This window comes from Narcine bancroftii, chromosome 3 (assembly GCF_036971445.1).
Source record: "Narcine bancroftii isolate sNarBan1 chromosome 3, sNarBan1.hap1, whole genome shotgun sequence".
Lineage (NCBI taxonomy): Eukaryota > Metazoa > Chordata > Chondrichthyes > Torpediniformes > Narcinidae > Narcine > Narcine bancroftii.
Window position 1 is genome coordinate 88308703 of NC_091471.1, and position 12704 is coordinate 88321406.

Below are 12704 nucleotides of genomic sequence, written 5' to 3' on the forward strand. Positions count from 1 at the left end.
TGGAGAAGGAAATAGAGAGTTTGGAAAAAGATGCAGCGGGATTCTATGGAATTTAAGAAAGCTTGTTTAATTAAATTGAAATTACAGTATAATTCATTACAAACTTATAAATTTGAGAAGTTATTGCAGAGAACTAAACAGCATTATTATGAGTTGGGTGAAAGAGCCCACAAAGTGTTAGTGTGGCAGTTAAAAGCAGAGCAAGCTTCTAGAACAATGAATGCTTTTAGATATGATTTAATAATTACCTATACACCTCAGGAAATTAATAATGTATTTCGTACATTTTATGAGAATTTTATACTTATGAAGTATTGGAAGATAATGCTAAAATTGACAACTTTTTGTCTGAGTTAGCTTTACGTTCTTTGAAGAATATGGATATTAAGGATTTAGATGCATTCTTTACTGTTACAGAAGTGAGGGAAGCATTTTGATCTATGCCTCGTGGGAAGTCTCCAGGAGAGGATGGTTTTACTTCTGAATTTTACAAACAATTTCAGGATTTATTAATTCCTATATTGATGGAGGTATTGAAACAGGTATTACAAGATCAAACCAGCAACCACATAGAAGGCATATCACACAGGGGTAAAGATGAACAATTACTTGATTAACAAAAATTCACCTTCAAACTTTAATTAAAAATTCCCCATTTTATAACAATGCCCACTGGTTACTATGCAAATCTCTATAACAGTGTAAAACTAATAAATTCCCCAGCCTAAATATAAGATATGTAATTAAAGTCTAAGTTATATTTCCAACTAGCCCACAGAAAACCTTAGACACAAAACACACAAGACTCACAAAACTTCAATCTCAACTGAAGCAAAGATCATAAACAAAATTTCAGTTTGTTTAGTAAACTGAAGCCAAAAGATATTTGAGAGAGAGAGAGAAAGAAAGAGAGCACAAAATCCGAAGTTGTCTTCTTGTGTTGCTTGCAGAGAGAGGAACAACTGGCTTGGTCCAGATCCTTCTGGCTACCTTCGGAGTGTTCATCCTTTTTGAAATCCCAACATTCTGAACTGTACTCCAGACCATGACTCATGCTCTGGGCCTTCTTCCACTCCACAGTACTACCCAGTGGTGGTTTATCATCCAAGTCCAGAAATTTTTAAATCATTTTCTGCACATGCTCAGTCCGTCTCCCACTCTCTCAGCAGTCCACCTTCACCTTGGCTCTCTAAGGCAAACTGTCACTTTTTAACATAAAACCACACAACACATAGGCCAATACACAACACAGAACTCTGTATCACATATTGGTTCTTTCCTGGATTCTTTTTCTTGAGCAATTATTACAGTTATTCCTAAGGATAGGGACCCATTAAAAGTAGGATCTTATAGACCTATTTCTTTATTAAATGTAGATTATAAAATTGTTGCCAAGGTTCTAACTAATAGATTAGCTAAATACTTACCAGACTTGATTCATGTGACCAAGCGGGTTTTATTAAAAATTGGTATTCAGCAGATAATATTGTGAAGTTAATTTCTTTAATTAATATTCCTCAGGAGCGATCCGACCAACCTATGGTAATCGCTCTTGATGCAGAAAAGGCCTTTGACAGATTGAAGTGGAGTTTTTTGTTTAAAATTTTGGAGAAGTATAACTTTTGGCCTCTTTTTACTGGTTGGATAAAGGCTTTATATAAAAATCCTATGGCTACAATTGTGACAAATGGACAGGTATCTTTTTCTTTTATATTATCTAGAACGACGAGATGGAGCTGTCCTTTGTGTCATCAGCTCTATTTGCACTGGTCATTGAACCTTTGGCTCAGTTAATTAGACAAGATTATTAAGATTATTTTACCCTAATATTAAGGGTATTAAGTTGAAAGCTGATGAATATAAAATAAATTTATTTGCAGATGATGTTTTGATATATTTAACACAACCTCTGAAATCTTTGGGGAGTCTGCATGCTAGATTGGAACAGTATGGTGAAATATTGGGATATAAAATTAACTGGGATAAGAGTGAAATTATGCCTTTAGCTGATGTGGATTACTCGTTTTGTAGGCATATTGCGAAATTTAAGTTGTCTGATTGGATTAAATATTTAGGTAGTGTATAATCATTTATATGAATTGAACTATTTAACTTTGTTGTTTAAAATTGAAGATGGTTTAAATCAGTGGAAAGATTTACCTCTAACATGAATAGGACGTATTAATTGTGTGAAAATGAATGTCTTTCCCCATATTCAATATCTTTTTCAGTCTATACCTTGTAATATTCCTCGAAGCTTTATTTTCCATATGGAAAGGTACATTCTTGTCTACCGCATGCATGGCAGCTTTCACAATGTAGCTTTGGAGGTAATTGAAAGCCATCTGGGCTTCAACCAAGAGGGGGAGACTAGTGGCTTTTAAGGGTGGGCAAACCTTGTTGGCATATTGAGGGACCCACTGGGCGTAATATGAGAAAAACCCCAGGCATCTCCTCAAAGCCTTTGTGGTCCCAGGGAGCTCTAACAGGGGGAACATCCTATCGGGATCAGGGCCAATGACGCCATTTTCCACCACATAGCCAAGGATAGCCAGTTGTGTAGTCCTGAATACACATTTGTCGAAGTTATAAGTGAGATTCAGGGCTCATGCTTCATGGAGAAAGCTCTGGAGATTGGTGTCATGGTCTTCCACGGTGTTGCCACAGATGGTGACATTATCGAGGTAGGGAAAGGTAGCCTTCAACCCATACTTGTCCACCATTCTGTACATTTGCTGCTGGAAGATAGACACCCCACTGGTAATACCGAAAGGGACCCTCCGGAACTGATAGAATCGACCGTTAGCCTCAAATGCCATGTACAGGTGGTCCTTGGAATGGATTGGCAGCTGGTGATAGGCAACCTTTAGGGCAATGGTCGAATAGACCCGATACTGTGCGATATCATTCACCATATCCCAAATGCGAGGGAGGGGGTATGCGTCCAGGAGTGTGTATAGGTTAATAGTTTGGCTATAGTCAATTACTAGCCTGGACTTGTTTTCCCCCTTTAACACCACCACATGTGTTATTCATAGACGGGTGCTGGGCTTGATAATCCCCGCTCCAGCAAGCGCTGAGTCTCCATCTTTATGAACTCTCTGTCTGCCATGCTGTACCTCCTGCTCTTGGTGTTGATGGGCTTATAGTTGCCACACAGGTTTGAGAATAGAGGGGGAGGGTCGATGTTCAGCATGGAGAGGCTGTAAGTGGGTCCTGATTTTGAGGGCCCTCCATTCTGAACCATTGCTGGGGGGGAAGGGACCAGAAAACTCCAAGGTCACGCTTTTAAGGTGACACAGGAGTCCAGACCCAACAGTACCAGAGCACATATTTCATCTAAAATATACAAACGAAATTTACAAAATTCGCCCCTTCAAATGACAAATGAACTACAATGTTTTTGTACACGCGCCGAATGGGACTGAGACACGAGGAAGGATACATTTTTAAGTTATACTTTCATACAGTCCGTAAGTCTGTAGAACTTTCTGTGGAGTCCGTGTCGATTAGGTACTTGGTAGAATGTCTGTTTACCTTCACTGTTACCATAGAGTTACTGAGCTGGTGAGATCTTCTCTGGTCAAGGACCAGTGATTGCAGTTCGCCGGAGATGTCTTGTTCCTCACTCAAGTGGTCCCCTCCATCCTGAACCAACCTGTGCAGGTAAGATGGCACTGAACTCATGGCGCGGCAAGATTTCCACCCTCCTTGATGATAATGGCACTGAATTTGGACTGTCCCATTTCTGAAGACGGCAGGTTACGTAGCAGGCGATCTTGGGCAAGTTCAGGGCAGACGTCTTGGGGCTGGAATCGGATCCCAGGAGCAGTGCAAGCCGTGGACTTCCCCCAACTTCCTTTCGCGCGGCAGACCCTCACCCAATGTCCCTTCTGCATATGGAGCATGCCGAGTCTTTAGAAGGGCAACAAGCTCAGGGGTGCTGACCTTTTTCACAGAAAAAGCACTTCCTGGTGCAGGATGCAGCAGCCGTTAGAGCAGAGGCAGCCGTAGCAGGAGCGGCCGGTCCTTGGAGGTCCTCACCTGAGAGTGTGAGTTCGCTAGCTTCGAGATTGTCATTTTCGAGCCTGGCCTGTTCCAGTGATTTGGCCAGCTCAACATGACTAGCGAGGTCCTTCTTTCCCAACTCGAGTAGTTGCTGCCTCACGTACCTCAAGCGTATTCCTGTGACCAGAGTGTGCCGGATCTGTTTGTCTTCTTGGACGCGGCCCAAAGCCACTTCATACCTGCACTTCTTAGCAAACGTCCACAGATCCAGCAGGTAATCATCGATTGACTCTGATCATTTGGCGACGTAGAGCGAGCCGGTGCCTCTCTAGGACCTAGACCTTCAAGTAGCGAGTCTTCCGCACCTTGATGGCGGCTTCATACGTCTGGCAGTCTCTGATAACTGCGTACCCTTTCATTCCTATCCTGAAGATAAGCGCCGACCTCCGGAGTTCGTCTTTGTGTTATGTTCAGGTAGGCCTGGAAGTAGCCTAGCCAATATGCAAACTCCTCAGCCACGTCAGGGGACTTGGGGGCTATTAGCAGAATGCTGGGCTTGAGATAGCCTCCATCCTTGTTTTGAAAGCGAATAAAATTGTAACATAGATAAAAGCTCTCACACGACTGGAGGGAGAACAAACACTTTTATTAGCTTTCAACAGGTAGGGTTCACTAGTAGGCTTCAGAGGGGTTCTGGGTTTAGGCAGGAAACCAGGGTTATATATGGGTAAAGGGGAGTGGAGTTGGGAGACGGGGCCAGTCATCAATACAGCACTCTCCCAGTGAATCCCAGTTCACTGTACTGTCCTTCTACATAAAGTATTAGGAATAATTAGAATGCTGTCTCACCTTTACTAAACATTGCCAGTATGTTTTGTTTTGCTTTCAGATTTGCAGATTTTACCGTGTAGTGTAGCAACAGGGGAAAGGGAAGCAGCCAGACAGAATGTTCTGCAAGTAGATATATTGAAGAAAAAACATGAGCAATTGACATGATCTAGAGCAACTAAAGCAAAATATATTTTATATATGATAGAGTAGCATTACTCTGAGTCTTTGGTGCATACATTGTACATCCTTTTCCTTGTCATATCTCAACATTGTTCTTTAGTCAGCAGAACTTATTTTAATCTCTTCCTATGAGCAATTAATTAAATAAAGAGTACTTAAACATTTGCACACCTCATCCTAGTCTTTCTTTGCAGCAATTTTTCTTTCATGTCCTTGACATATGTGGAAGGTGACATTCATTGCTGCTGGAAGAATGTGATGTTGGAGCTCGGCCATCTACAACATGAATTGAAACTTTATTGAGGAGGACCAAAATCTTGGACTCGAGAGTGCATTTTCAGTCATGTTGCTCACCAAGATACTGTACCTGCCTGAAGAATTCAATTGCCTTTATTAGCTGAGCCTCAGAACATAGCAGTAGGACTTTTGGATAATTAGCATACTGCTTATAGATGTGTCATCACATTTCAAAAAGAAATGCTCGAATGCATGAGTACAGAGGAGATTTACAAGGTTATTTAAACTGAATTTTAGTTATGAGAAACAAAAGCTGAGGCGTGATTTAATTGAAGTGTACAAAATTGTAATGCATGTTGACAGACTGGATAGAAATAACTGTTTCACTTAGCATCTCGGTCATTGTTCAGATGGGATAGGGTAAAGTGATTGCAGAAGAGGGGGATTTATGTTGCTAAACATAGTCTCCTGGATGAACTCACCGGGAAAAAACAGTGAGAGAGGACAAACGGTCAACCTTTTGAGCAATTCAGAGGTTAGCAGGTATTTGGAGTGTGCTCCCTGTAAGGATAGGAACCTTGGCAATGAGCTGTTCCAGGATGTTTGAGAAAGATTGTGATGAGATGCCCTAGTGAACTGGAAAGTGGAACTCATCTTTGGCCAGCACACAGACAATAGTGATGTGACCTCCTTCTGTGCTGTAAATCTCTATTTATCCATAGTTCCATGCTTCATCACTCAACCACTAAAGATGTCAACATTCTTCAATGCACAAAGCAATCTGCACAGAGGAATCATTAACATTTACTTCATTGCATAATTTCATAGAATCTGATTAGAAAGACATCCTGCCAATCAAAGTGGGTGTACCAGAGATCAGAATTTTCCAGTGTGATCCCAGAATTTTCCCGTTGATTTTTTGATTTGTGCCCATGGTTCCAACCAGGTCTTCATTCACGAGAGCTTGGTTACTCCGTTAGGTGACACCATTTTCCTTTTTCAATCGCTTAGGAAAGCAAAATATAATAATTTAACCAAGGACACTGGTTTAGCTGATTGTATCTCTTATAAAAGGTAAGGTTACAAATATATTGCCATATATTCACACTCTTGATAGAGTCTTGCCTTACTTACTTCTGGTTTTATGACTACACAAGAAATTGTAGATACTGAGTTTAAAACCATTTTGTTTTCAGGCATCCAGTTCAAATCTGACCACTTCAGATGATGATGAAATCAAATGGGAGAAGGAAGGCTATATCTGTGCCGTTTGTCTGGATATTTTCTTCAGTCCTTACATGTGCTACCCATGCCATCATATCTTTTGTGAACCTTGTCTTCGGACCCTTGCCAAGGACAACCCTACAAGTACACCTTGCCCTCTATGCCGTACCATCATCACAAGAGTCTTCTTTCAATCAGGTACTGAATAACGTAGAAATGGTAATTCTGAGATGTCTTCCATGATGGAAAGATTTTGTTAAATAATTTTGAGTCATTGTTACAGTCCTCTGCTTTGGGTCAATGAAAGGAGAAGCCAAGGTGAAATGGCTTCATTCATGATTTAATAACATTCTTTCCCAAGTAAACAGAAGAAAGAAAACCACAGAAATTCTCTCCCCATGTCTTTTGTAGTGTTTGCAAAAGAATCTTTTTTTCTCTCTCTCTATGTGTCTGTGTAATTGAGCACATATTGATGCTGAGAAACCCCTGGTCTGATTCACTATAAGTGTAATACACAAGTAATCACTGCTTCTAATTTGCCAGAACGTTCAGAATCACTATAAAGTGAAGTCATTAAAATGTCACCCATCAATATCTCTGCAGCTATCACGTTAGTCATGAGCATGTGCTATGGGTAGATAATAAAACCAATTGACAAGCAACTTGAATTAAATTGAATCAAAATAGTTATTGTCACGTCAGAATCAGACTCAGAATTTAATGTCATGAATAAGTCATGAAATTTGATGTGTTGCAGCACCATCCTTAGTGTATATTATAACCATCCTACAATATTATATAAATAATAGAGCACGAAAAGTAAGGCAGTGTCTTTGGTTCATTGATTATTCAGGAATCTGATGGCAGCGGGGCAGAAGCTGTCCTTGTGCTGCTGAGTGCTCGTCTTTAGGCTCCTGTACCTTTTCCCCAATGGTAGCAGAGTGAAGAGGGCATGGCCTGGGGTTTTTTTCTTACTATGCCCAATGGATCCCCAACTATGTGGATCAGGCCCATCCCCTCATTAAATCCATCTCTTTTCCCCTAACACCAGAGGCCCGTGCAGCCTTCAGCCGCATCAAGGCAGACATCACCAAAGCCACGATGACTCCATTCCATTCCAGATGGAGACCGATGTGTCAGACTTCACTCTGGCTGCCACACTTAACCAGGCAGGGAGACCCGTTGCTTTCTTTTCCCGTACCCTCCAAGGCCCCAAAATTCGACACTCCTCTGTCGAGAAGGAGACCCAAGCCATTGTTGAGGCAGTACAGCACTGGAGGCACAACCTGGCTGGGAAATTATTATCTTGCTAACTAACCAATGTGCAGTTGCTTTCATGTTCAATAACCAACAGCAAGGTAAAATCAAGAACGACAAGATTTTGAGGTGGAGGATTGAACTTTCCACCTACAATCATGGTATCTTGTGCTGGCCTGGGAAACTCGATGAGCTCCCAGATGCCCTATCCCACAGGACCTGTGCCAGGGCACAGATCAACCACGAACAAGCCCTTCACAATAATCTTTGTCACCCTGGAACCACCAGGTTCTTCCACTGCATCGAAGCTCGCAACCTGCCTTACTCCATCAAAAAGATCAGGACGTTAACAAAAAACTGTCAGGTCTACACGGGGTGTCAATCACACTTCTACAGACCAGACAGAACGCAGTTGATAAAGGCCACCCGGCCCTTTGAATGCCTGAGTATTGACTTCAAAGGACCCCTCCCCTCCTCGGACCACAGTGTGTACTTCCTCAATATCATTGATGAGTACTCACGTTTTCCGTTCGCTATCCCCTGTCCCGACATGACAGCTGCCACTGTCATCAAGGCCCTACGCAGTCTCTTCACTCTGGATTTCCCAGCTACATTCATGGCGACTGGGACCCCTCATTTATGAGTGATGAGCTGTGCCAGTACCTGCTGGCCAGATGCATCACCATGAACAGGACTACCAACTACAATCTCCAAAGGAAAGGGAGAATGCTATGGTCTGGAAGGCTGTCCTCCTAGCCCTGCGGTCTAGGGGCCTCCCAGTCTCCCGCTGGCAAGAGGTCCTTCCTGAGTTGCTCCACTCCATCAGGTTCCTTCAATCTGCAGCCACCAGTGCCACATCGCATGAATGTATGTTTTTGTTTCCCAGGAAATCGGTGACAGGGACCATGCTGCCAGCATAGCTGACATCCCCAGGGCCAGTCCTACTCCGAAAACATGTGAGGAGTCACAAGTCCAACCCACTGGTTGACAGGGTCCACCTCCTCCACGCCAACCCCCAATACACCTTTGTGGCGTACCTCGATGGGTATGAAGACACTGTCTCCATTATCGACCTGGTACCCTGAGGGACTCTGGAGACCACCACTGATCACCCCATACCCAACCCACCCTTTGCCACACATGATGCACCAGGGCCATGGCACATTACCTTAACCCTAACAAATGATACACCAGTCTTGTCACTGCATACCCACCAGCTCAATGCCAACAACTGCATACAGGTGCCCCAGACTGTCCAGGACCCCATTGCTGCACCGCAGTCACAGCCAGTGCTACGACAGTCATAGCGGAAAACCAAACCACCAAAAGACTTAATTTGTAATTGTATCGTAAACACTTCACCCTGCTGGACTCTTTTTAAAAACAAGGGGTGAATGTGGTAAACCACTGTTTGTATATTTATCTGTCTGGGCATTACCATTAGCTGACTGTACCTGTGGTTCCTCCCACAGGCTTTTGAATAAAGGTGACTGTCCCTCAGCCCCCTCCTCAGATCAGGACAGTCAACCAGCAGAGATTTTCCTTCATTCGTTGCAAATAGCAGCCTATCAGTTTTGCTCAACTTCAATCTTTTGAGTCATTGATGGTGCATCACCGAACGGTCCTGCAGCACCAATGTCAATCCTTTCTGCCACTGTCGCTGTGCAAGTGCTGAACCTATCTTGCTGTTCATGTGGATGGTGCCACCACTACTATGGAGATGGAGCTGAGCCACCCATGATTCCTTAGAGTGTTGTCCCTGCCATTTTTCCCCTCTATCTGATCCATAATTACCAATATGGATAATGTTTTGAAGATGTTTAAGAGAAAGTTCTGCTGTATAAGGAGACTGAAAGAAGTTATTACACCACCAACTCACAGAAATACAGGAGTGGACTAAGAGTTAGAATAACCTCTAGCACAATGCTACAGCAGCTAATAGCCTGAGTACGCCTGAGATTGTCTGATCTCAGAAGCTAAGCAGGCTCAGATTGGTCAGTTCTTGGAGGGGAGACCGCCTAGGAACACCAGGTACTGTAGGTTTCTGTGTGGAGCATGGACAAAGTCCCTTTCAGTAGACAAAAGTTAAAGAATTTCTTGTATGTTATATAAATATAGTATTACATGACAATAATGGAACCTTATCTTCTGTCACTAAACATGGTATAAATTGGGTTAATTCAGGGAATTACAGAAGGAAAGCAAGGTCAAAGGGGATTGCTATTCTGGGTTTATCCTCTCCTCCCTGCCATGATTTCAAATGCCAAGCATCCTGTTTGGATATTAAAAAAATACCATTTGCCTAGTGTCATTGTGCAGATTGAAAGGTGATAGATTATCAGGAAGATATTATAGACCTGTTGTGAGAGTTTAATTGCCCTCCACATCTGTGCTAATCAGCTAGAACACAAGTTCACTTGTTCATAGGTTTGTATGAAGAAGTAGACTAATAGAGCAACAAAACACAAAACAGGCCCTTTGGCCCAACTCGTCCACACTGACCAAGTTGGCCATTGGGCTAGTCTCATTTGCCTGCATTAAGGCCTTCCCAAATATATATATATATATGTCCAAATGCCTTTTGAATATTGTAATTGTACCTGCTTCTATAGCTTCTTCTGGCATCTTGCTCCAGATATGGACTGGCCCCTGAGTGAAAATGTTTCTCCACCCACCACCAAATCCCTGAGTGAAAATGTTGCCCCTCAGGTCCTTCTTAAATCATCTCACCTTGAACCTAAACTCAAATCTTCCAGTCCTGGAAAAATAGCAGCGAATCTCCCCTGCATATCTTCCAACTAATTGATGTCCTTCCTGTTGCTGGATAACCAAAATTGCACACAGTCCTTCAAATATGAACTCATCTACATTTTGTATTGCTGTATCTATACAACACCTCCCAAACTCACACCATTGAAGCAAGCATATCCTTACTCTGTCTACCTGTGACACCATTTTCAGAAAACTACACCTATGTCACTAGATCTCTCTATTCTTTGACACTCCCCAGAACTCTGCCATTTACTCTGTAAGCTCTACCCTGGTTTGACTTACTGAAGTGCAACATCTCACACTTGTCAGAGTTAAATTCCAAATGTCATTCCCTGGGATTGCAAGAAACTGAGAAAGGAATGTAAGGAAGCCATCTGTAGGCAGAGCTCTTAAAGATTCCAATCCTGCAATGGTTATTGTACCCTGAGCATCATTACATGTGTCCTGTATCATTCAGTTCCAGCTTGTGAAGAAGATTTATTTACTGAAAATAACTTTATCATTTTCTGTGTTACTGGGTAATTTCTGTCAGTTTATTTAAGATTAAATAATAGATAAAATGTAAATCATTTAATCCAAAGCCTCATACAGTTTAACTTTATTATATATATATATGCCATAAGCTCTAACTTGAAGTTAAGACTGATTTGAATTTTATTTCCTTGCTGTGCAATTGTTGAAACATTTTAACAACAATGATTGACATGTAGTAATTACTTTAAATGTCAAAATGCTCTTTAATATCAGTATTGCACTGTTAATTTCCATCATAATGCAAATACCCAACTAGCCTGAGAGCTGTTTTTGATGTTGAGTCGATCTGTAACCATAATATATCACATTATAATTGTTTTTACATTTAATCTGACTTTGATTTCCAATTTATAACTTTTGACAAGTTCAACTCTGGGAGTGTTTGTACCAATGTTGACCAAATTGAACAAAACTGTCAGTTTAATTGGAGGTATAATTAGGTGCAGCAGGTTGTGTTTTTCCCACCATTTTAAGATACATATGCAATGCAGAATTAAAAGAAACATGAAACTGAATTAAATTTAGAAAAACAAATGAGAAGAAATATGAATGAATCTTAAACAGGGCACATGATCAGAGAAACTAATGTGTTCACACACTCAAATCCTTGAAAGTGGTAGGATTATTGCTTTTAAACACGTGAAATTCCAGGCGCTATAAAAGCAGGAGGGTTGTAACCACTTCTTCTCTTTCAATTAAGGCCTTTTCAATGCTCAGCAGTCGGTAGCATCTGTGGAGAGTTAGCATTTAGAATCAAGGCCATTCATTGGAACGGTAAGATATGGAGATGTACCAGTAATGGGAACTGATTGTGCCTGAAAATAGTGCTGGATTACTTTGGTGATGAGCTCAACTTTTTGGGCAGGAGAACCTCTCGAGCTTTATGAGCATGAAAGGTTTTTGCTGCAAGCTCATTACAGTGATTTCATTGCCCAGTCGGTATTAACTTTTCTGTTTTAATCCACACCCGAGGGCTTTATTTCATGAGTAGTTATTGTAATTAGCACTGACTGAAGTTAGTGCAAGCTAGCACCTCTAAAAATGGGTTCTTTGCAAGAGGCTTGAGTAAAAGAAGCCATTGCACCTGTTTTGATAATTTACTGGAAGTTACAGCTGGTTATGGTGTGACAGAGTATATAGAAATGTTTTTGGGAGATAAATTGGTAAGGTTTGTTCGAGTAGGTCACATGCAAACACTTTAAAACAGATCTTTTTTGAAATACTGGAGACATAGTGGGTTCTCACACCTTTTTACAAGTGCTTTGAAGAGTGCTCAACAGACATCTTTAATGGATTCTTGTTTATCCAAAAGCAACAGATGAAAGAGAATGCTGGCTCCGTTATTGTCTGCGGGAACGCTGTTGTAAGAGGGTCATGTGGTTTTGCAAGCAGAGAAAGTCAAACAGGCTTTCTTTCAGTGTGTGTGTGTGTGTGTATATGTGTGTGTGTGTGTGTGTGTGTGTGAGAGAGAGAGAGAGAGAGAGAGACACACAGAGATCACTTGTTCAGTGTTGAACATGACAAGCTGGCAAGAAGCCCAGTGTGGAAGATGCCCTAGTTATACCCCTTGTGATTCATGCAAGAGGAGAGGACTGGCTGTCTAATGTTTCACTTGGAATAAGATAAACAAAAAGGAACTCTAGGGTGACCTGAAAGAAAGA

The 12704-nt window shown here is 41.6% G+C and overlaps 1 protein-coding gene across 4 annotated transcripts in view; it reads left to right on the forward strand.

Annotated features, from left to right (window-relative positions):
* Window positions 1-12704, forward strand: part of rnf180a (ring finger protein 180a) — a 131180-nt gene that overhangs the window by 89717 nt on the left and 28759 nt on the right. For all 4 annotated transcript variants that reach the window (XR_011353513.1, XM_069924495.1, XM_069924494.1 and 1 more), the window contains one exon: window positions 6453-6678. Coding sequence is in view for 3 of the 4 variants with exons in the window: in XM_069924495.1 (XP_069780596.1) it covers window positions 6453-6678 (226 nt within the window). In the remaining variant the exon portion in view is untranslated. The remainder of the gene's footprint in view (window positions 1-6452; window positions 6679-12704) is intronic.